The sequence below is a fragment of the Impatiens glandulifera genome, chromosome 2 (genome assembly GCF_907164915.1).
Source record: "Impatiens glandulifera chromosome 2, dImpGla2.1, whole genome shotgun sequence".
Taxonomy (NCBI): domain Eukaryota; kingdom Viridiplantae; phylum Streptophyta; class Magnoliopsida; order Ericales; family Balsaminaceae; genus Impatiens; species Impatiens glandulifera.
Genome location: NC_061863.1, coordinates 16268685 through 16294664, shown reverse-complemented (window position 1 = coordinate 16294664; position 25980 = coordinate 16268685). Strand labels below are relative to the sequence as shown.

At 33.6% G+C, this 25980-nt stretch overlaps 2 protein-coding genes and 4 non-coding genes across 6 annotated transcripts; 1 reads left to right on the top strand and 5 right to left on the bottom strand.

Moving 5' to 3' along the window:
- Positions 1-832: 832 nt before the first annotated feature.
- LOC124924413 (secreted RxLR effector protein 161-like) lies at positions 833-1363 on the top strand. Its single transcript, XM_047464456.1, has one exon. It carries the CDS (start codon positions 833-835, stop codon positions 1361-1363), a length of 531 nt encoding a protein of 176 aa, XP_047320412.1.
- Positions 1364-7878: 6515 nt separating this feature from the next.
- LOC124928301 lies at positions 7879-8011 on the bottom strand. Its single transcript, XR_007098508.1, has one exon. It is a non-coding gene; the product is annotated as a small nucleolar RNA snoR77 (small nucleolar RNA).
- Positions 8012-8151: 140 nt separating this feature from the next.
- LOC124928348 lies at positions 8152-8234 on the bottom strand. The gene has a single exon (XR_007098548.1). It is a non-coding gene; the product is annotated as a small nucleolar RNA Z159/U59 (small nucleolar RNA).
- A 102-nt stretch (positions 8235-8336) lies between these two features.
- On the bottom strand, positions 8337-8434 carry LOC124928347. Its single transcript, XR_007098547.1, has one exon. It is a non-coding gene; the product is annotated as a small nucleolar RNA Z103 (small nucleolar RNA).
- A 60-nt stretch (positions 8435-8494) lies between these two features.
- On the bottom strand, positions 8495-8593 carry LOC124928345. The gene has a single exon (XR_007098545.1). It is a non-coding gene; the product is annotated as a small nucleolar RNA Z103 (small nucleolar RNA).
- A 15007-nt stretch (positions 8594-23600) lies between these two features.
- On the bottom strand, positions 23601-24922 carry LOC124926668 (1-aminocyclopropane-1-carboxylate oxidase homolog 1-like). The gene is made up of 3 exons (XM_047466945.1): positions 24353-24922; positions 23953-24274; positions 23601-23855 (listed from the first exon to the last, which is right to left on the bottom strand). Exons 1-3 carry the CDS (start codon positions 24898-24900, stop codon positions 23601-23603), a joined length of 1125 nt encoding a protein of 374 aa, XP_047322901.1. The 5' UTR covers positions 24901-24922.
- Positions 24923-25980: the final 1058 nt, after the last annotated feature.

The following is a 25980-nucleotide window of genomic DNA, read 5'->3' as shown; positions in this document are numbered from 1 at the left end:
CTACGATGACATTATGAAAAGTTCAGAACGTGAGGGATGGCTTGAGGCCATGCAATTAGAAATGGATTTCATAAAAATTAGCAAAGTATGGACTTTGGTTGATCCACCCGATGGGATAAAACCCATTGGATGTAAATGGGTTCTTAAGAAGAAACCTAACATGGAAGATAATAGTTTACTTATAAAGAAAGATTGGTAGAGAAAGGATATCACAAAAAAAAAGGTGTTGGTTATGACGAGACTTTTTCTCTAGTAGCTATGCTTAAATCAACATGGATACTCCTAGTTATTACTGTTCATTATGACTATGAGATTTGACAAATGAACGTCAAGACTGTGTTCTTGAATGGAAATTTTTCTAAGGAAGTATACATGATACAACCTGACGGATTCACTTCCAAAGATAGTGAGAAGGTGTGCAAATTATAAAGGTCCATTTATTGATTGAATCAGACATCAAGGAGTTGGAATATCAAATTCGATAAAACAATTAAGGAGTTTGGTTTCATAATGAATTTAGATGAACCTTGTGTATATAAGGAGGTGAATGGAAGTGCAATTACGTTTCTTATATTATATGTAGATGACATATCAATTATAGGAAATGTCAATGTTACAGTCCACCAAAATTTAGTTATCGTAGAATTTCTCCATGAAAGACCTAGGGGAAGCAAGTTATATATTGGGCATCAGGATCTATAGAGATAGATCAAGAAAATTGCTTGGTCTTTCACATGCAACATATATAGATAAAGTGCTAAGGAGATTTATCATGGAAGAATCTAAGAAATGATATGTTCCTATGATGCACAAAGAACATATTTCTAGATCCATGTGTCCAACAACGCATGAAGAAAGGATTCACATGAATGAGATTTCGTATGCTTCGGCGATTGGATCCATCATGTATGCTATGTTATGTACAAGACCTGATGTATTGTATGCATTAAGTGCAACGAGTAGATATCAGTCAAATCCAGATGAAAGTCATTGGATTACAGTCAAGAATATCCTAAAGTATTTACGAAGAACTAAAGATAAATTCTTGATATATGGAGGACATGAACTTGAAATAAGTGGGTATACAAATGATAGTTTTCACACAGATAAAGATGATTCAAAATCCCAATCGAATTTTGTGTTTATCATAAATGGGGGTGCAGTAAATTGGAAGAGTTCCAAACAAGCGACGACAGCGGATTCAAAAACTGAAGCGGAGTATATTGCGGCCTCTGAGGCGACAAAGGAAGCTATATGGATAAAGAAGTTTATTACTGAACTAGAAGTGGTTCCAAGTATTGAAAATCCAATAAAATTGTACTGTGATAATAATAGAGCTATTGCGCAAACAAAGGAACCATGATCTCATCAAAGATCCAAACACGTACTTCACAAATATCATATTATTAGAGAGATTATCTCTAATAGAGACATCTCTATAGAAAGAGTTGACACTGATCAGAATATATCTGATATGTTTACTAAAGCGCTTCCCCAAGCTAGTTTTGAAAAACATGTGAATTCTTGTGGTATTAGATACTAAAGTGAATGGCTTTAGAGCAAGTGAGAGTTTGTTAGATAAGAGTGATCAATGGTCATTACATTAGCACCTAATTATAATAATTAAATATTATTTCAATTAATAAAGGAATCTTCATTGTTTCATACTTGTTTCATACTATTATTTAATTGTGAAAAAATGTGTTTTCTTAATATGAATCTGTTGAAATCCATGATATGATACTATAAAAGCTTTTATGATAGTGATTATGAGATATGCCGCTTATTATATTACATAACGTTCATATCAAAAAGGATCTCTAGTCATAGGTTTATTGAGATAGGACATCATTAAACCTGTAAGACTAGTGTGTGTTGCATTACTTGTTCCTTATGACTCCAGACTATAATTGATCATCTGATTGAACATATAAGTGGTTGTTAAGGAGTTAACAATGCACTGGAGTGTCCCGCATGAGACCCCTCATGGTAATATATTTATTCTATGTCACTGGTGCGTCTCATAGCTATTATAGTGAATTATCCTTAAACTTGAGGTGCTCAAGTGAAATCATATGTGTGGATTATGTACTTTAATACTAGTTACGATCGATCTATAAAAGGGAGATCAAGAGATAGTGTTTAGGTATGTGAAAAATATATATTGATACTGTGAGTAGCCAATAAAGAAGTCACAACTCTTGTACTAGGAACAATAATGTATATACTCAAAGGCCTCTTGTCGAAACACTACTTTCTAGCCCATGGCCATGACATTCTATCTCGGAGTTATGGTCTTTCGAGGATAGACTTAAGATAGTAGTAAGTTTCGGTATGGCAAGAAAATTAGGCTTGGGCTGGATGCGATGTTTCGATCTAGTGGGAGTTGACAATCAATAACCATACTCAATTAACCGAGCCGAGTATAAGATGTGACAGGATGAACATTCACAAAATAAATAGTTACAGATAGGTTCGACGCTTCGTTAAAGTTAATACAGTTAACTTTCTATAGCATTAGAAGTCACACGCGTTTTGCTAGAAACATCCTCGTGATTGGATTATAATTAATTGGTTAATTGTAATCGGCTAAAAACTCTAGGGGCCTAATGGGTCACACGCAATAGAAGAGTTAAATTAAAATGTAAAATGAGAATAAATTATGAATTTATTCATGGATGATAAATATTAATGAATATTTAGAATAAGTTTTATTTTGGAGATAATATAATATTTATTAAAGATTTTATATTATTAATCAACTAATTAATTAGAGGAATTAGTAGTGATTGATTAAACGTTTCTATTTTAAATATGATATTTAATTATTAATAATTTGTGATAAACGGAAAGATATTTGAAAAAGGGTGATTGATGTTTCCTTTTATATATATAACCTTTCAAATATTATAATTAATAAAGAAATTAAATATAATGAAATAATCGTATAAGATTATATAAGATAATCAGTTTTTCCATAAAATAGTTCTGACTCTCTCCCTCACTAGAAAATTGTTTTCTCTTTCTAAAGTTTATTCAAAGAAAAGAAAGTTTTCACTTATCTTATTCTTTCATCCACTTCGATCAATAATATTGAACACTAGCATGTTCTATTGGTTGGTCATTCATTTCTATAAAAAGTTTCTAGTTATTTGAATCTTATCTTCGCGTGGATCAACGTTAAAGACGTTGAAAAAACTTTTGGTAAATAAGAAGACGAATGGTCGTTTCTGTCTTGATCGTGAAGTACTCGTGGGATCTTAAGACAGTCCAGACACTTTTTGAGAAGTTAGGAAAACCGTAAGGAGTACGGGTCACGTCCGTCATCATAAGCTTAAAAGGTCAACGACATGTTGTTTTTCTATAAACACCCTATGGATGTTTAAATTAGTTATAAACGGTGAATTTGTTATGATCAATATGGGAAGGGGTTATAAGTTAAAGATAAAAATAATTTGAAACGTCAAATTCTGCACCTTTTATCATATATATATGAGATATACGCCTCGAAAATTCCAAAAACTTTTAGATGGGTTGGGGTTTGTTGATGGGTTGGACCACATAATATATTTTAACACCCCTCCTCAAGTTCAAGGTGGTAGAGTAGAGATCAACTTGAGTTTGCTCAATAACATATAAAAACGAATTGGCAAAAGAGACTTCGTGAAGACATCTGCAGTCTAGTGTTTGATAGACACGTACCGTAATTGTATAGTACCAGCACTAACATGTTGCCATACAAAGTGGAAATCGATCTCGATGTGTTTAGTGTGTTCATGAAACACGTCATTTTAATAAATATGAATAGCACTCTGACTATCACAATGAAGATCGGTGGCTGGCGGTTAAGGAACGTCAAGATCAGAGAGAAGTTGTCGAATCCAAAGAAGCTCAAAAGTAGAATCAAGAAACGCACGATATTCTAACTCAGTGCTAGAATGAGAAACAACATTATGTTTCTTGCTTCGCCAAGAAACAAAAGAATCACCCAAGAAGAAATAATAAGTAGTGAGAGAGCGTCGATTAGTGGGATCGCCTGCCCAATCAACATCTGAGTAACTAGTGAGTATCAATGATGAATTATCAGAAAAGTGAAGACCATGTAAGAGAGTGTCATTAATATAGCGGAGAATACTTAACATAGCAGAGTGATGAGCTATATGAAGACTAGTCATGAATTGACTAACTATGTGAACTGCATTAGTTATGGTAGGGCGAGTAACAATTAGATATATCAGGGAGCCCACTAGTTGACGATAGAGTATGAGGTCTTTAAGAGAGATTCAATCGAGAGGAGTAAGATGACAATCTGTCTCAAGTGGAGTCGAGACAGATTTGCTATTAGTCAAGCCAGCACGGGAGATGAGGTTAGAAACATACTTCGCCCGAGACAAGTAGATAACATTTTTGTGTCAGAAATCTTAAGATCTAGAAAGTAATGCAGCTTACCAAGACTCTTCATATCATAATGTTAATGAAGATAGGTTTGTAAATCAGATATATCAGAGTGATGAATAATTGTTGAGTTGAACTTGACAAACCAAGCTCGCGGTGCTTGTTTCAGACCGTAAATAACACGGTGTAGCTTACATACAATCCCTGAAATGTCTGAACCCAGCGGTGGACTCATATAAACCTCCTCGGAAAAATCTCCATGAAGAAAACATTCTTTACATCCAACTGGTGAAGAGACCATCGACGAGCAACAACAATAGCCAAAAGACAACAAACAGAAGTCAAACGGGCGACGAGAGAAAAAGTCTCTTCATAATCAATGTCACGCTCCTGTAAGAAACCCCTGGCCACAAGACGAGCTTTGTAACGCTCAAAAAATCCATCAGAATTTGTTTTGATCTTGTAAATCCATTTTTAACTAACAGATTTTTTGCCAGGTGGATAAAATTGTATTAAATGAATTGATTATAAATGGTTATAATATGGCGCAATTTGATTAGCCAAAAAAATAACAAAATTTATCTCTCCTCTCTCTTCACCTTTTATCCTTTTTTCAACCAGTGATGTAGTGACACATCATTCCCTCCTCAAATTCCCTCTCCCTATCACTCCTCCCTCTCTCTCTCTCTATATATATATAACAAAATTTATCTTAGCGCTTAGAGCAACTTTTAGATGGGTTGGAGTCTACAATATTTATCTTAGCGCCCAAGTCAGGGCAACTTTTAGATGGGTTGGGGTCGGTAAATGGGCTGAACTACATAATATATTCTAACATGTTGAATCCACGATACAGTCCAACAATACAATCGAATTTGACAGTTTTATGGTAAACAATAACCAAACAGGACTTAAAATAAAATTATCCAATTGAACATTTGTTTCTACTACATGATACATATTGTTGAAGTATCAACCAAACATGACTTTAAATATAAAATTATATTTTTTAATATTTGCTTGAGCTCTTATATAAATTTAGATTAAGTTAATCAATTTTTAAAAATAATAACGCTTAAATTTAGATTAGTTGGTCATCACACAATAGCGCGCAACCACTTTGGAGACAAAACGGATAGAGTTAACCAATCGGTAAACCTATGAATCAAAAAAATGTGTTAAGAAAATTAAATTAAATGATAAGATGATTCTCCAACTAAAAAAAATTAAATTAAAGAAGATAAGCGGTCTGATTATCAAATTTATCTTATACCAATATAGTTTCGTGGTGATAAATAACTGATACAGAAAATTTGACACATGAAGAGGGCGTAGTGATATTCGCTCACTCTGTCACGAGAATGGGTGGGTTTGCTCCCTTCAACTGAAAGGATTCAACAATCCCGAAAGGCCTATCACTAAGTAAACTGGTGGACAAGCGGATCAAGAAATGATGTAACCGGGGGTTGTCTGTCCATGCAAGGTGATTCTTCTGGAGAGAATGTAGATCTCGAATATCCCGGCTTTTCTCAGAAAGTGGAAGAGACAGGCTGGGAGAGGGAAGAAGAGGGGCCCTCATTCCTTCAAAATCGTTGGATCATAGGGTTGAGGACCTATGAATACGAATCTTTCTATTTACTCTTAATGCCTCGCTCTCTCTTGAAGCCTTTGTAGCTGTTCTTGGACGCTAGGTTCACCAAGTGGATTTTGAAAGAAAAGTTGTTGGCATAGGTGTGGAAGGTATTCGGGTGCCACCAGCTCTTAAGCGCACCCATTGGCATTGACTGGATCCAAAAGACTTCCAATTTCGTGAACGTGTCCATGGGATTGAATGAATACACAGGAAGTCCAAAGACCTCATTTGGCATTGTGTGGCTTCCTTAATTTCCGCACTCGTCTTCTTCCGGGTGATTTTCATACAATATGCTCCTGACGCATTTGAAGATAATTCTTGCTAGTGAGTCTATTGAGTATGAGGTAGATGAGTAATGTGTCTATTTATCCACAAAGATAGTTATTATCTCTTTCCACACTATGGAAATTGAAAGAGAGAAAGTCTTTGAACACTATGAAATAGAAAAAACCAGGAATGTTCAGTAGGCATCTCACTTCTTTTTAATAGTTGTCGTACTAAAGGAGGAAACTTGGCATTTTAAACCAGCGAGTGAATGATCAAGCACCTGGTAAATGAAGATCTCTATTCTATTAGTAAGCTACCGGTAGGCTTCAATCTAATCTGAGTTGAGTTTTAGTAGCTAGATCCTTAAATTTGTGCTTGATTATGTATGAGATTATGTTTCTCCGAGTTGAGCTTCAAACATACGGTTTAATGATTTAGGTGTCCAAACAGGTCGTGGACTTTAGGACTGTACTCTGAAAAGTATCCAACCAAATATGTGCTCGAATTAGGTGTCCAAACAGGTCGTGAACTTTAGGACTGTACTCTGAAAAGTATCCAACCAAATATGTGCTCAAATCGTTCCCTAGATTCAGAGATATGCTCCGAAATGTTTTGGGTCAATATGTGCTCAAGATTATTATTGTACCATCAACCCAAGATCATATTTATATTATATGAAAACAAGTTTTCTCATTCCATTATTTTAAGCGCATCTTTATGCGCGCACAATTTCACTCTATACTCTTATAATCTTTTAAGATAAAATGTTACTTGTTTAATCATTAGACTCATTATGTTTGTGTGGTGTATATACTCAAAAATAAGACTACAATAAGAATCAAAGACAACAAAGATAAAAACGGTAGGTTGAAGACAACAAGGAGAAAGTAGTGAGGAAGAGACATTTGTGTGAGAATTTGATTAAATGATAAAAAAAATATTAGTATTTCAAAATTCATACATTACCATCACAAGGTACAACGCTTTATTATTTGAATCATTACATACCAATATGATAAAATTTAATGCTAGAAAACGCTTATACAATAAATCTCTTAACAACTCTTAGGAGAATCACACTTGAAAACTAGTTGATAAGGTTAGAAAGCCCAAGAGCTATTAAACCACACATAAAAACCCTATCATTCAAATGTGGGATTCAAGTATCATTCCTTAACATTGTTTCAATAGGAATCATCTACTATACATGAAAACAGAGAAAGCCTCACATCAGTCCCACAGACAGCATTCAAAGGCTATTCTTTATGATGTGTTCAATTCGATAATAAGACAAGCATGTGGGAACATCACCCTATTGTAGGGTGATGTTTCTTGACCTTGAAAAACAGCAAAGTCAACATTTCCAATGGTTGGAGGAGGATGATCAGAAACAATAGAACCAGGAGGTAAATATCTAATCATGTTTAAGAATCTAAAACTGTAAATTTCTTGACCTTGCAAGACCTAGGCATTTGTATTTTGCACAAGTTTAAGGCAGGACAGACATACCTTGAAATTTATATAATTGATAGATAACATGACTTCTGAAAAAGACATAGAAAGATAGCACTTAACATCTAATATATGTACTTCATCTTACTAGACCAACTTCACAGATGAGGACATCTCAGCAAGTCTGAAGAGTTGAAAGAATTGATGTATGAACAAATTAACACCTCCTTCTCTAGTTTTAATTATCAAGAAAAGGGGTTGCCTGAATTTCTGTTCAATTTCTTAAAATAATCTATCTTATGTGAAATTATTTAGAAAGAATCATCTTTATTGAAATGTCTAATCAAGATAAAAAATTTGACTCATGGATACATTATAAAGTATAATCAAGATCTTCTCTTACATACTCTTCAGTTCAGGTCTCCATGATTATCAGCATGGTTTGTCTCAGGAGAACGAAAGTTTTTAAATTAACATCATCAGAGATTAGAAGATCCTTAAAGTGAAAACTATGCAATAATGAAAATGAAAACAATTAATAGGTTGAAATCTAATAATGATTTTTTCTAGGTTAGAGTAATTGATAGAGATGGATCAGAAGATTCCTGGCTTGGATTACTCAAATAAATGAGAAAGCGCTCGATAATTTCAGTTTCGATCATCTGGGGAAAAAGTCATCACATCCATCTCAAATCAATAGCTATATCCAGAGACATTAAATGAGAAAAACTTCATGAAAAACAGTAGATGGATCAGAAGATTCCTGGCTTGGATTCCTCAAATAAATGAGAACAGCGCACGATAATTTCAGTTTCGATCATCTGGGGAAAACATCATCATATCCATCAAAGAAATCGGAAAAGATACATACCTTCCATTAAGCGGATCAAAATAAAAAACATATGAATCATCTATAAATAAGAATACATTGGAGAATCAATGAAAGATGCGAGGTATAATGAAGACTGAAGAGCGTCTTATATATTGTCCGCGCGAAGAAAATGACCTAATTTTGTTAATAAAGAAATTAGAAACTGAGAATTTATTTTAAAGTTAATGGGCCTTCGTTGATAATAAAATGGCATTTTGTTTTTCTCAGCCCTAAACATAAGCGGACCACAATGTGATGAATAAAGGTCCATAAAGAAAAAATCAAGAATTTACTTAAAATTGTTATTTAGTCTAGAGTTTAGATTAAATGGTTAAATGGTAAGAGTTTAATTTGAAAAAATAATAGTTATATATTATTATTATTTATATATATAATTAATTATTTTATACTTAATCCATTTTAAAAAATTATATATTTTAATATAAAATTAATTAAAAAATAATAAAAAATAAATAATAATATAAAATTTTATACTTACAAAATTAATTATATTAATTAATTTATTTAAATAAATGATAACTTTATTTTTTAATTTTTAAATATAAATTTGTTTTTATAGTAAAATCATGTAAAATCGTAAAATCGAAATTATTTATAAACTCGTGAAATCGTAAAATCGTAAGATTTTAAGAGTTAACTCGAGATTTTGACAGCCTTGATTAGAAGTACATTAGAGAAACAGAAAGATACTTAATAGAAAAATAGATACTTATTAAATTTGTAAACAAAATTTATGATACTCTAATTTGTTGGAATTGAATCACGTTGAAAATGAACTCCATCCTAAGATGTGGTCGGCGACGTCGTCTCAGTTAGTTATATTGTTCATTTCTAGGCCATTTATTCCATTTAATAATATTTGTACCACTTTATTTATTTTGTAAGAGTCGGATCTTAATTATTTTGAAAAACTGATAATAACGATTTCGGTTTTAACATAATTATTTATTTCAATCACATCTTATTTCAATCACATCCAATGAGCCCATGTAAAAATATTATTTTAAATTAATTTTGGCTAAAAATTTATTTAAAAGTTTAGAAATTAGAGAGTAAAAAGTGAGTGTCTAAAAAAAATTTTAAAAATAAGTTTGTTGACTCAAAATTATTTTAAAAATTATAATTTAAAAGATAAAAATGTGTGTTTATAACCGCAAAGAGAGGGAGCTAATTGAAATCTTGCCTAACAATGTCGGTAGCCAAGATGTTTAAAGGTAAAAAAACGACTAAAATGTAGTAGAAAGTTTAAATACCTACATTCTATGACACTTTTAGGAGCCCGTTCAAACTTGTCTAGCAATATGGTCGATAAACTAATAATCAATGGAGTCAACCATGTTTATCTTTGAAATACTCTCTAATTAGGTTCTAACTCATACAATCATAAATGTAATTTATGATAATCAACCATACAAGAATCATAATTATATTCTAAAACTTTTCAATGAAGATCATATTACTCAATTCAAGTCTCACATATTTGATCGGGCATTACCCACTCTATATTCAGGATATTCAACACAAAACTTCCAAACTTAGATAACATTGAAAATATGCAAATTGTGTGATAAGAAGTAAATTTTGTTTTCTCATGACAAATATGTATCTAGAAGTATATGAAATTCAAAACCAAACCGTTATAACTCTAACTTATGTTTTTTTTTTCTTGATTTACCACATAGTTGTGAATTTTGACCGCTAAAAAAATAATAAAAAATTATGTTTTGGGAGAAATTAGAACTCATGACCAGATCATAATCTTATGCATTCATCCTAAACCACAAGGCTAGACCTTTTTATGTTTAAAAAATACTAGAAATATCTTTTTTTATTTTTTTTAATGAGTTGCCCTATCCTGGACATTCCCCATGGCTGACCCTGTTACCACAAAGAGAATCAATTAAATACCTACATTCTAGGCCACTTTAATAGCACAAACTCGGCTAGCAAGACTAGCAAGATGCTCATCCAGCTAATAATCAATTGAAACATCATGATTATCTTTAAAAAATTATCTAATATTGTTCTGGCTCATACAATTATAAATATCATTTATGATAATCAACCATACATGAATCATAATTATATTTTAAATCTTTCAATCAAGATCATATTATTCAATTCTTACGTAACCTTATAATTGACCGGGCATTACTCATAACATTAAATCTTAGATACATTGAAAATAAACAAAATGTGTGACAAGACATATATTATGTTTTCTCATGACAAATATTAGATCTATAAATAAGATATAAATACATATAAGTATAATTGATATTTAAAAATCGAACTGACATTTTATTTTATAACCCTAATTTATGAGTTTTTCTTAATTTACCACAAAGAACAACAACCAGTTGAAATCTTGCTTAAAGGTGGGTAAAAAACCAACAGTGGGAGTTGAACCCAACCTTCTAATTCGAAGTCAGACACGCTAATCCACTGCACTATGCAGTCATATGTTTATATATTTGCAAGTCCGAAATAGAATTTTAAATTGGTAAAGACGTTTTGGAATGAAAACAATGTGTTGCTAATCAAATACTAGAAACAAGCCAAAGTGGTTTTTTATGGTTAACGATTTTGGTCAAAAACATAGCCAAAGTGAAATTTTTGTTAAAATCGATTTTTCTCTATTAAAAATCGATACAAAGTCAATTTTCTAGGTAAAAAACTATGAAATAGTTAATTTTCTTAGTCAAAGTAAATTTGTTGGATTAAAATAATGTCAATATATGAAAATCATTATAGTGTCCACTTTCACGTTTCAAAACCATGTAATGTGAATTTTCTTAATTGAAATCAATGTTTTTTTTTTATCGTAAACAAGGCCAATATTATTTTATTGGTCAAAAACTATGTCAATATGAATTAGTCAAAAATAATACCAAGGTGAATTTTTTTTTTCAAAATTAACTTAGTCAAAATAATTTATTAGTCGAAACCATGTCGATGAATTTTTCCATTCTCGGGTGAACTTTCTCTATATGAAGTATAAGAAAGTTTTTGCCAAGCTCCTAAAACTTCATTAAACTATATAAACCAAAAATCCAATTTTGGCTTTTAAATTGTTTTGAACGAATTGAACATCACCCAGGTCAAATGATACATTAGGATGATGTTCATAATGTTTTTTGGGAAAACGGTTAAAACCATTTCATTAAAATCCCAAAAGTGGGAGGATTAGAAATCAAAGCTAGACAAACCCTAGCTATAATTAAGGATGACAATCAAATGACCCTAAAAAAACTGATTAATAGCATTTATACATTCTAAAAAATAGATATTACAAACAGAAAAGACTACATTCAAACCTAACTATCCCAGCCTGGAATTTCGTATGCCATCTATCTTCATTGAGAGACCTTCTGTTAGGATTTGTATCTCCCAAATCCTACCAGCTTGAAAACAATCTGTAAAAACACAAGAAAGAAGAACACAAGAACACACAGATTTATAGTGGTTCACTCAAATTGAGCTACATCCACTTCAGCCACCACCAGATTTACTATGAAGAAGAAGAAATATAGAGTTTTTGCCTCACACTTTATCTCTCTAGAATTCTGTCTAACCATGTAAACCCTTAATAATCACATATTTATAGGGTAAACATTCAGGTAATAAACCTAAATAACTTTGGTCATGCCCAAGCCCAAAACCAAAAAAAGAAAACCCAATAAACTCTAATTAACAATGTAGAATTTATTATAAGTGTAGGCTCCATAACTCAACAATCTCCCACTTGGAGACTAACTTCATCATCTCTCGATCGGTAGTGGCTTTCCATTCAGTGTCTTAACAAAGAAGACCAACTGAAGTTGCACACAACTTCAGTTTCTCATTTGTCACAGCTTTCGTCAACATATCAGCTGGATTCTCACTCTCGAGAATCTTCTCAAGAGCTAATACTCCATCTTCTAAAGCTGACCGGATGAAATGATAACGAACCTGTAATTGCTTCGTCCTGCCATGATAAACATGATTCTTTGCCAAATGAATGACACTCTGACTGTCGAATCACAACACACTTCCCTCGTAGTCTTGACCCAATTCTCGCAAAAAGGGTTGTAACCACATCATCTCCTTAGCAGCTTCTGTCACAACAACATACTCTGCTTCACAACTAGAAATAACAACAATCTTCTGCAATTTTGATACCCAATTGATTCCAGTACCTCCCAGAGTATAAATGTACCATGTTGTGATCTTCCTACTATCAACATCACCACCATTGTTAGCATCAACATATCCTTCTAAACCCATATTAGACTTTCGAAAACACAAAGCGAGACCCGTACTTCCTCTTAAGTATCGTAGTATCCACTTTACTGCTTCACAATGTTGTCTACCCGGGTTGCTCATGAATCTGCTAACAACTCCCACTTCATGTGCTATGTCTGGTCTTGTGCAAACCATCACATACATAATACAACCAATGGCAGAGGCATAAGGAACAGTGGCCATGTAATTTTTCTCCTCCTCTGTTGAAGGCGACTGATCTTTATATAGTCTGAAGTGACTAGCTAAGGGGGTAGTAACTGGTTTTGCATCATACAAGGTGAACCTGTTAAGAACTTTCTTCACATATTCTTCTTGTGAAAGCTTGAGAACTTCTTCATCCCTGAAAATTCTCATCCTAAGGATTTGTTTAGCAGCACCCAAATCCTTCATTGCAAACTTTTCAGACAACTCTTTCTTGAGCTTGTTAATCTCATACAAGCTTGCTCCAACAATCAACATGTCATCAACGTAGAGAAGAAGAATAATGTACGATTTATCAAACCTCTTGATATAGCAGAAATGATCAGTTTCACACCTCAAAAAATTGTTACTTTTCATGAAGCTATCGAACTTCTTGTACCATTGCCTTGGAGCCTGTTTCAAACCATACAGACTCTTCTGAAGCTTACACACAAGCTCATCTTTTCCTTTGATTTCAAATCCTTCTGGTTGTCGCATACAAATCTCTTCATCTAAATCACCATGAAGAAAAGTAGTTTTGACATTCATTTGTTGAAGATGAAGGTCTTCTTTCACAACCAAACTCAAAATAGTTCTGATTGTCATCAATTTATCTACTGGAGAGAATATCTCATTGTAGTCAATACCTTCTTTCTGTTGAAATCCTTTCACAACCAACCTTGCCTTGTACCTCATAGTTTTATCATGTTCTTCTTTAATCCTGAAGATCCATTTGTTGTGAAGTGCTTCCTTTCCCTTTGGTAGCTCAGTGAGCTCCCAAGTCTGATTCAACATCAAAGAGTCCATCTCATCTTTCGTAGCAAACTCCTACTTAATCGATTCATCAGATTGTATTGCTTCCTCATAACATTCAGGTTCACCTCTATCTGTCAACAAGATATAGTTCAGAGATGGAGACCACCTCTCAACTGGTTTTCGATTCCTTGATGATCTTCTCAACTGTATAACTGATGTTTGCTGATTTACCTCTGGGGCCACGTTCTCAACGATTTCATCTTCAACAACACATTGTTCTTCTTCGACAACCGGTATATATTCAGCTGAAAATTGTCTCAAATCGACTATACCAGTCTCTTCCAACTTGGAATCACCATCTGATGTCTTCCCAACACAATCTTTGTAGAGAACCTATTCATTAAAGATAACATTTCTGCTACGAATGATCTTCCGATTTTGATTATCCCAGAAACGATAACCAAAGTCGATATCACCATAACCAATGAAAAAACATTTATTAGACTTTAGATAAAGCTTGCTCCTATCACATTCATTAATATGAACATATGATAAACAACCAAACACTTTCAAATAAGAAAGATTTACCTTTTTATTGCTCCAAGTTTCTTCAGGAATTCTGAATTCAAGAGGAACAAAGGGTCCCCTGTTTATCAAATAGGCAGCAGTATTAATAGCTTCTGCCCAGAAGGTTTTAGGCAGCCCTGCATGCAATATCATGCTTCTAGCATGCTCGTTCAATGTTCGATTCATTCGCTCAGCTACTCCATTCTCTTGAGGCGTTTGGGGAACAGTCTTCACCATACTAATCTCATTCACAGCACAATATTCTTTGAAATCTAGATTGATATATTCACCTCCATTGTCGGATCTCAAGCACTTAACTTTTTGATTTGTTTCATTTTCAACCAAAGCCTTCCACTTCTTGAAAATAGAAAATACTTCAGACTTGTGCTTCATAAAGTAAACTCATACTTTTCTTGTTGAATCATCTATAAAAGTCACATAGTAGTATGATCCGCCAATAGAAGAAACAGGTGCAGGTCCCCACACATCAGTGTGTACCAACTCTAGTCTTTCTTTCTTGAGCTCCTTCCCAATCTTTAAGAAACTCACCCGTTTCTGTTTTCCAAGAATGCAGTTTTCACATAACTGATGTTCAATAGACTTCAGTTCTGGAATCTGTCCATTATTCAAAAGAATTTTCATCCCTTTTTCACTCATATGGCCCAACCTGCAATGCCACAACTCACTGTTCTTCGAGTCATCAACTACAGCAGCAACTGTTTCTCTGCAAGTTGAAGTCGTGTATAACGTTCCAGTTTTATGACCTCGAGCAACAACAATTTCTCCTTTAGTCACCTTCCAAGCACCATTTTCACAACTGAAATTGTGACCTTCTTCATCAAGTTGTGTAACAGAAATCAGATTGCGCATTAAACTTGGAATGTGTCTCACCTTATTAATCTTCCAAACAGAACCATTTGCCATCTTCAATTTGATGTCACCAATGCCAACAATATACAGTGGCTCACCATCTGCGAGATAAACTTTCCCACAGTTTCCAGCCACATAATTCTCCATTAATTCTTTGTGAGCAGTGGTGTGGAAAGACGCTCCTAAGTCCAAAACACATGAATCTATCGGGCTATCAACTGACAGAAGTAACGCATCAGTGACAGATTCTGTAACAACGTTGGCTGCATCATTTTTATCATCACCGTTTTTCTTCGGTGCTCTGCAGTTCCTCTTTAGATGACCCTGTTTACCACAATTCCAGCACTCAAATGTCCTCCCAGACTTGGACTAACTCCTCCTGCTCCTTGACATAGATCTGCTCTTACCTCGGTTGAAATTTCTATCATTACCTCTTCCCCTGTTTTCCACATTCAGAGCAGAACCTTTGAATGTTTCACCAGAATTATTTTTACGAACCTCTTCAGCAAGAATACGATCTCTAACTTCAACAAATTTCAGTTTAGCATTTCCAACTGAATTACTAATTACTGCCCTCATAGGTTCCCAACTATTTGGTAAATATGCTAACAAAATCAGGGCACTAACTTCATCCCCAAAATCAATCTCAACTGATAGCAATTGATTCACAATTATATTGAATTCATTCAAATGAGTAGTGACAGAAGTACCATCAACCATTCTTAAGTAAAAGAGTTTTTTCATTAAGTGTACCTTGTTGTTAGCAGATGATTTCTCATACATATCAGAAAGAGCTTTCATCAGACCCATGGTGGTCTTCTCCTTTGCTACATTGTGAGCAACCGTCTTGGCTAGCGTCAATCGGACAACTCCTAAAACCTGTCTATCAAGGAGTTTCCATTCAGCTCCATCCATCTTCTCTGGTTTCTCACTCAAAGGAACATGAAGCTTCTTTCCATAGAGATAATCTTCAATCTTCATTCTTCAGAAGGCATAATCTGTCCCATCAAATCTTCCAATCCCATGTCCTATACTGTTCTCACTTGCCATTGTTTTCAATGCTCAGATCTAGCCTAGCTGCTCTGATACCAGTTATTAGGATTTGTATCTCCCAAATCCTACCAGCTTGAAAAAATCTGTAAAAACACAAGAAAGAAGAACACAAGAACACACAGATTTATAGTGGTTCACTCAAATTGAGCTACATCCACTTCAACCACCACCAGATTTACTATGAAGAAGAAGAAATACAGAGTTATTGCCTCACACTTTATCTCTCTAGAATTCTGTCTAACCATGTAAACCCTTAATAATCACATATTTATAGGTTAAACATTCAGGTAATAAACTTAAATAACTTTGGTCAGGCCCAAGCCCAAAACCAAAAAAAGAAAACTCAATAAACTCTAATTAACAATGTAGAATTTATTATAAGTGTAGGCTCCATAACTCAACACCTTCTTCCCTTTCCCCTTCTTCTTCCTCTTCCTCTTCCTTCCTCTAACGATGTAAGGAGATTGTATTGAAGAGGATGATGAGTATTTTTATTTTTCATTTTGAATTCTCTCTTTGTACGAACCCGTTCTGATTTGATAGAAAGAATTGTTTCTGAGAATTTCAGGGTTTTTACCTTTGTTATCTTCAACTTGGATTTCTGTGTTTTTGTCTTTCTTATCTCCGGCTTTAGCTTCAGACTCCACATCAGTTTTGGAATCTTCTTTATCGACTTTTGAATTCTCTATTTCAACATTGAAATTTTGAGTGTCTTCCTCTTGAGTTTCCTCAACAACAACTTGAGGTTCATCTTCCATTTCCATCTCGATCCTTCGCATTACAGAAAATTTTCTTTTCTTCTTCACCTTGATTCCTTTAATTTCTTTCCTTCATTGTTTTCCTTTTTCCCAGAATCATTCTTACTTTCTTCTACAACAGTTTGATCTTTGAGTTTGGCCTCCTCTGTTTCCTTCTTTTTCTTTTCTATTTCTTGACTTTTCTAGTTTTTCTGCTCTTCTTCTTTAGCTTATCACATTTATTGTACAGGAAAGTATTACAGACAGCACACCTCTTTGGCTTCCATTCATAAGAGATCTCCATGACATTGTGCTTTCCTTTTCTGTCAACAACTGCCATTTTCATTTGTAGGACACTCCTAGGATGCATTTTAATGCTAATTCTAGCAAATGAAAAAGTGCTCTCCTTCTTCAGTTATTGAGTCCATATATAATGGTTTCCCAATTGTACCTGCAAAATGACTAATTGTTTCAGCATTGTACATGTGGGCTGGAATGTTCCAAAGCTTGAACCAAATCTGGGTTGTTTCCTTTGGTTTGTTTTGTAGATTCATCTCTTCTGACCACTTTTCCAACTTCATGCAATTTGATCCTATGTAAGTATGCCCTTTCTCCAAGATTTCTTTCAGATTTGAGCCGTTTTTGAACTACAGGAAGTAGAGATCATGTATATTTGCAGAAACTTTTTCAAGCCCCTTTTCTCCCCACTATTTAATTAGAGCATCTTTGGTAGTTGGGAATGATACTCAATTTTTCCCAATGAAGTTTCCAACCATTACAAACTCTCAGTCTTCAATACATTTCTCCTATACTTTAGAAGGCAGTTTGAATTCAAAAGAACAGTTGAGTACCTCTACCTTTGTATGGATATCCCCCAAGTAGATTTTTCCTTTGTAGGCATGATCTTCAGATTTCTTTTCTACTTTATTCTTCCATACCTCGTTAACTTTCCATGTTGAATTACTCCTGATAGTGTAGGTCTTGGTTTTGGGAGCCTTCATTAGCTCCTTAATTACATCAACTGACTATTTAACTATTTCCTCATATTTTGTTTTTTTCAGTAAATTCCAGTCCTGAAGATAATGAATATTGAGTTGGACTGTTATTTGCTGAGCTTTCTCTTTACTAATTGTGATTTCACCATTCTTAGCCTGCATTAGGAGTTTGATAATCTGATTTTTAAGACCAAACAAGTTGGCTCTTTCATTATAACCAACATTCCAAATTCCTTCTTTCTTCCCTTGTTTTCCTGCAGCACTTTTCTTCAGAATTTTTAATAACAATTGGTTCATTACTTTTGCTGTATTCCTGTTTTTCTTGGATTATTTCTTCAGAAATCATATTAATTTTCTTTTCAGCTACCTCCCTTAAACCTTCCATCACAAATTTTTTAACTTCCTTATTCTTATTATTCTTCTTTCTTCCCATTTTGATGAATAGTAGAACACAACAACAAAACAGAGCAATAACAGAATAAGGTACACTAGAAACCCTAACTATTATAGAACAGGGTAAACTAGAAATCCTAAGCTTCCAAACAAGCTTTACAGATGAATAAACGACCTAGTTATTAGAGTCGATACCGTGTCGTTCGTGTTGATTGTGTCAATCGTGCCGATTGTGTCGATCTTGCCGATTGTGCGCACATTCTTGAATTGACAAGCGACTAGCAATCACGACCACAACAAGAGAAACCGTGACCTTGATACTGTACCGGTCGTGTTGTTTTTCCGTTCGTGCTGATCGTGTCAATCGCGTCGTTCGTGCCGATCGTGTCGTTCGTGCTGATCGTGTCGTTCGTGCCGATCGTGCCGTTCGTGCCAATCATGCCGTGAAATCTCCAAAGGTTTGATGTTCATAATGTTCATGAAAGCTTTGTGAAGCCACCCAATTCTTTGGATCAAACGATTTAGGCATTAATAAAAATTGCAAAACCTGCAATGTTGATGTTTTTGACGACTGAGAGGTCCGACCAGGACTGAGAGATCCGACCGAGGCTTTTCAGCTAGGACCGAGAGATCCGACCGAGCCTTTTCAGCCAAGACCAAAATATCCGACTGAGGCTTATCAGTCAAGACCAAGTGGTTCGACCGATATTTTTCAATCAGGACCGAGAGGACAAAGAATTTTTATATCCGACCGATAAATCGAACCTAGGACCGAGGAGTCTCGCACTCGACCGAGAACTTCCGAACCCACGAGTGAGTGACTTCCACACCCCAAACAAGAATTATGAACCAGGACCGAGGGCTTTTAGCCTCAACCAATAAAAACAAATCCAAGACCGAAGACACTGGTCTTAAGGCCTGTTTGGTTGCGGTTTTCAATTTCCAAAATTATTTTTGTTATTTTGAGACATCAAACCATTTTCTAAAAATCCCAAAAATTAGAAAATGATTTCTAAATAGTTTTATAATATTTTTCATAAAAAATATTTATAAAAAAGCCCATTTTGGATTTATTTTTAAACCCTAATGTCTTTTAAACTAATTTTTTTCTAGATATTCCTCCTTAATCATCATCATCAGCAACATGTACCATCATTTAAATATTATTGTTATAATTTTTAAATACGCAAAACCTATGCATGTGTAGGACTGGAAGATTAATTGGTTAAAATAAAACGTTATACAACCAAATTTCAAAAGCCAAGACTTTATAAGTAGAGACCATTTTAAAATTGGTACGGAGGATGAAGCACGAAAGCCTTTTCCCGAGTATCACCAAACTCTGAACTAAATAAAACTCTAGTGAATATGTTTGTAAAAGTACACCTTTATTGATTTTAAAAAAATTATTGTCGACTCTGTTTCAAATAAATAATATTTTTAATTAATTTAAATATTGATGTCTAAAAATCAAAGTTTAATTTGATTATTTCAAATCTGAAAAAAATTAATTAAACTTGAATCCAAATTAATTATTTTATAATTAAATTCAAATTTTCATGATTTTTTTAAAATCTTTTAAAATAATGTTTTATTTTAAAAAGATTCTTGACACGAAAATCGATATTGAAATTTCTCGAATCTCAAACTTTTCCTGAACAAAGGTTTTCGAGGGGTTACAACCACAAATATCTAATTTATTAAGAAGACCTCTTATATTTACCCTCATTACGGAAAACTAACCACAAAATCCCAATCGACATTTCAACTTGTGACCTCACAAACTTTCACACACCTCTTATACTCTCAGCAAATCACCCACCAATCTTAGTCGACCTCTTGTGACTCATACTTTTTCATATATCTCTTTATCCACTCGACAAACCATCCACGAATTCTTAGTCGACCTCTTGTGAATCACATTTTTTTCATATGCTTCTTTATGCTCTCGGTAAACCATCCACCAATCTTAGTCGATCTCTTCTACTCCACTTCAAAAAATCAATAACCAATTTCAATCGATCAAACGCCTCTTATCCCTCGTCAAACCAACCAATAATCTTCCAATTGACCCTCGTCTTGTGACTCACACTTTTTTATATGTATCTTTATCCCCTCGACTAACAAATCACCCACCAGTTGACCTCCATCTCGTGACCTCACACATTAAAATGATAGTCAAACCAACCAATAATTCAGACCTCACACTTTCACATTCATCTTATCCCTTGTTTGAAGTTGTGTCACCATATATTATACTCAAGAATGCCTTCTATAACATTGATCTCTCAAATAATTATAATACTCACTTTTAAATTTGCATTTTTTAGATTCGAACCCTAGTGTTAATAATGAAATGTGAACACTTTAACCGCTAAACTATTTGACATTGTTGAAATAATTTTATAATTTTGTGTATGTATATATATTTTGTATTTAATATTCATTACAAATTAGTTAATTAGTCGACATTTTATTACTCACTTTTTTATATGTCTCTTTATCATATTTCCACACGTCTCTTATCCCTCGGTAAACCAACAACCAAACTCAATCACATTTTCAAGCGCATGTTATTTCTCAGATAACCAACCACCAAAATCAATCATAGTTTCACACGTCTCTTATCCTTCATCAAACCAACCTCACAATCCTTTGTTACCCACCTCTTATCCATTGACAAACTAATATCAATCGACCTTTAATCTTGTGACCTCACAATCCTTTGTTACCCACCTCTTATCCATTGACAAACCACATCTTAATCATACTTTCACACGTCTCTTATCCCTGAGAAAATAAACCACCATTCTTAATCAACATTTAATCTCGTGATCTCACACTTTGGTCAATCAAATATTTGATTTATATTTTTTTATCACTCTCATTTGTTACTAGCCTATTATCCCTCAGGAAATCACACCCCAATCATACTTGGTTAAAGTGTTGTACTTATTTTGTTATGTTTCAAATTTGAAACATACATATAACATTTTTATTTTTAAACGTTTAAAATTTATGAAAGGGTCAACCCACGATCTGACCCAATTACTCATTTACTTTCACATATATATCCAAATTAACAACAGCTATCGACCCGACAAACCAAAAAAATTAAAATTAAGCATTATTATTATTATTATATATATATTAGTTAATTATAAATTTGAAGTTATATTGATAAAAAATTTGCATTTTCATCAAATTTGGCGTTGAATTTAAAATAAAGTCTTATTAGCTTATTTGGTTATATAGTTGTACTTATTTTGTTAGGTTGCAAGTTTGAAACACATATAATATTTTTTATATTATTTTTAACCATTTCAAGTTTATGGGTAGGTCAACCCAAGATTTGACACAAGTATCTATTTAGTCTCACATATAAATCTAAATTAATCACACCTCTCGACCCGACAAACTAAACTTCTTGTGACTCACACTTTTTCATATGTTTTTTTAACATATTTTCACAGAACTCTTATCCCTCGGTAAACCAACCACCAATCTCAATCACATTTTCAAACATCTGTTATTCCTTAGAAAAGTAACCACTAATCTCAATCATAGTTTCACAAGTCTCTTATCCTTCAACAAACCAGTCACCAATATCATTCGACCTTTAATCTTGTGACCTCACGATTCTTTGTTATCCACCTCTTATTCATTGACAAACCACATCTCCATCACACTTTCACACGTCTCTTATCCTTAAGAAAATAAACCACTAATCTCATTCGACATTTAACCTCGTGAAGCTCACATTTTGTTCAATCAAATATTTGATTCAAATTTTTTAACCACTATCATTTGTTATCGATCAATTATCCCTCAGAAAACCACACCCAATCATATTTGATTAAAGGATTGTACTTTTTGTTATGAGAAAAGTTTGAAACATACATTTATAATTTATAATTTTAATTTTAACCGTTTTAAGTTTATGGGAGGGTCAACCCACGATCCGACACAAATATTCATTTATTCTCACATATATATCAAAATTAACCACAACTCTCGACCCGACAAACCAAATAAATTCAAATTAAGTATTATTATATATATATATATATATATTAGTTAATTAAAAAGTTAAACTTATATTGTTAGGAATGTCGCACGATCATCAAATGGTGTTGAATTTAAAATAAAGTTTTATAATAGCTTATTTTGTTAAGAAGTTGTACTTGTTTTGTTAGGTTGTAAGTTCGAAATATACATATAAAATTTTTATTTTATTTATAACCATTTCAAGTTTATAGGCAAATCAACACATGATTCGACTCAAGTATCCAATTACTCTCACATATATATCAAAATTAACTACAACTCTCGACCCGACAAACCAAACATCTTGTGACTCACACTTTTTATATACCTCTTTATCATATTTTCACCCGACTCTTATTCCTCAATAAATCACCATCAATCTCAATCACATTTTCAATCGTATGTTATCCCTTAGGAACTAACCACCAATCTCAATCATAGTTTCACAGTCTCTTATCCTTCAGCAAATTAACTAGCAATCTCAATCGACCTCTAATCTTGTAACCTCACGATCATTTTTTTACCAACCTCTTATCCATTGGAAAATCACATCCCAATCACACTTTCACATGTCTCTTATCCCTAAGAAAATAAACCACCAATCTCAATCGACAGTTAACTTCGTGACCTCACACTTTGGTTAATTAAATATTTCATTCATAATTTTAAACAGTCTCATTAGTTATCGACATATTATTCCTTGAAAAACCACACCTCAATCATATTTGATTAAAATATTTTACTTGTTTTGTTATGTTTTAAGTTCAAAACATACCTATAGCATTTTTAATTTTATTTTTAATCGTTCTAGTTTATGGGCAGGTCAACTAACAATCCGACTCAAATATTCATTACTCTCACGTATATATATCCAAATTAACCACAGCTCTCGACCCGATAAATTAAGCAAATTCAAATTAATTATTATTATTATTATTATTATTATTATAAAAGGTTACAAGTAGTAATGGTTACATAGCTGTTGCAAATTAAGACATTTCTTTAGTAATAAAGAGGTCTACAACAGTTTATTCATGTCTAGAGATAAGACAGTTTATTTTGTTTAGAGTTGATTACCATTAGATCCTAAAGTGCAAGAGAGCAGAAGTATAATCAATATTTCCTTTCTCTTTGTAGACGGTAGAATAATCCTTGACGGTGATTGGCCTGTATTTTGCAGGTTCCTCTTCCGTTAGCAATTCCTTTATCGGCTCATAAACCTTCCCCGTCGGTATAAACCCCGTCGAAAAGAAACTCGCCACCGATACCCTCGGCCCCACCCTGTTCGCCAGCACCCTATGCTCCACACTTCTGAACTTGTCATTTGTTATCAGCTGCACCCACCAAACCAAACCAAACCAAAGGTACAATCATTTTTTTTTTTATTAATTTCAAACTCAAGCGCAAATACTACAAAGTAAGAAAATGAACCTGCAGAAGATCGCCAATGTTGATAACGAGAGCTTCAGGGTTGGGAGGAACGTTAACCCAATGACCCTCATGAAGGACCTGAAGGCCACCCACATGGTCTTGCATAAGGACGGTGAAGAAATCACTGTCTGTATGGTTTTCGGCGCCAATGGTGAGATCTGGTTCTGGGCAAGCCGGATAATAGTGTGCTACAATAGAGAGACCTTCTGCGCAATCCATGTCCTTCAGATGTCTTCGAGGCAGACCTAGAGCTTCTGACATTAACTCGATCAAATCCGATCCTAATTTCATCACATGATCCGTATACTCCACCATAATATCTCTACATCCATTACCAATCACAGACATAAATAATTATTAATCATATCCATTCTGTTTCTATATAAAATTTTATATATACCTGCAAACTTCAGGCAGATCCTCTAGTTTAGGAGGAATAGGGGCCATGTTGCAAAGGAAAGTATCCCTCCACCGAGCCGCCGAAGAATTGTAAAAATCGAAATTAGTGTTATATACAAGCACCTTCTTCATGTCTCTCGTGTACAATTTCTTCATATCTTCTTCATCTTGATTGTAGAATCTGTGGACGCCGTCCAGCATCTGGTTCAGGACGCTCGTGGGAACTCCGTGGTTAATCACCTGGAAGAATCCCCAAGACTCGGAAGCCTGACGGACTTGGTCCACGATTTCACGTCGCCGGGATGGATCTTGGTGATATCCGGTGAGGTCTATGGTGGGGAAGACGAAGCGGGTGTCGTCAACAGCAGTAGCAGTTGGGAATTGGAGAAAGGTTTCTGGTGGTTGGAGAAAGATTCTAGGGACTTTGGAAATTCCTGAATCGACCAAACCCTTCACTCCAAGCTTGGTCTCATCGAAAGCCTTCAATTCACTATTCCTGTCGTACTTTACTTCACCACCGGCAACATCAATTATGTTGGAATCCGCCATTCTTTCTCTCTCTCTCTCAACAAACAAAGGATGAAGAATGAATAACAGATTCATCTAATTATGAATAAATATGAGAGCAAGTATCTACTATTTGAAATATTTAATACTAAATATTAATATAAAGTCTTATTGTACACATGGTTATCAAGAGAAGGCAACTCACCAACATCACCAACATGTACCTAGGAAGGACAATAAATTATTTATTTTTATATTTATTTTAAAATTATATATATATATATATATATATTTATATTTGAGACTAAGTAAGATAAATAAGAGACGCGAGTAATAATAAAATAAACACGATAATAATACAAGATTTATGTGAAAATTCAAATGGTAAAAAAGCATTTGCAAAAGGAGGAAATTATTCATATATTGTCAAAAATAGATTAAAGACCATATATTTAGAGGTCATATAAATTTATGAATTCTTTTATTGCATCGGGAGTTTAGACCCAGACCTCGTTTAAAACTCATATAGATCACTATAATCTAACAATCTCCATCTTGACACGTATCAAGTATGTAAAAAAAAAAATCTTCAAAATATAAACAATAATGTAATAGTCTCAACCTCTTAAAAAAGTCTCTATGGGCTTCAACAATCAATATCAACTAAGTTCGAGCAATGCTCAAACTTAGAAAGAGAAGCGATTTTGTTATCATATAAAAATATTATCAACCGTACTAATCATGCTCATATCAATATTATGAGGATCAATAACATCACATGTTTATAACTATATTGCACATCACTATGCTTAGTTCTTTCATTGAACATATGATCTTTCGTTAGAAAAATATCATTTTGACTATCATAAAAGGCTTTCGTCATTTGTAAATTCTTCTTGAGTTTCACGAATAGGCCTTTTATCCAATAATTTATTTACAACCTTCTATAATGGCCATATATTATACATTGATAGTAGACAACGCAACATTCTTTTTTTGTTTTTGAAAAAGGTCAATGTATATTAAAAATAAAAATAAAAATCGTTTAAGTAGAACGACAAAACATGACATTAAAATAAAAAATAAAAAATAGTACATAAAAAGTTATCGAGCTCGTAAATT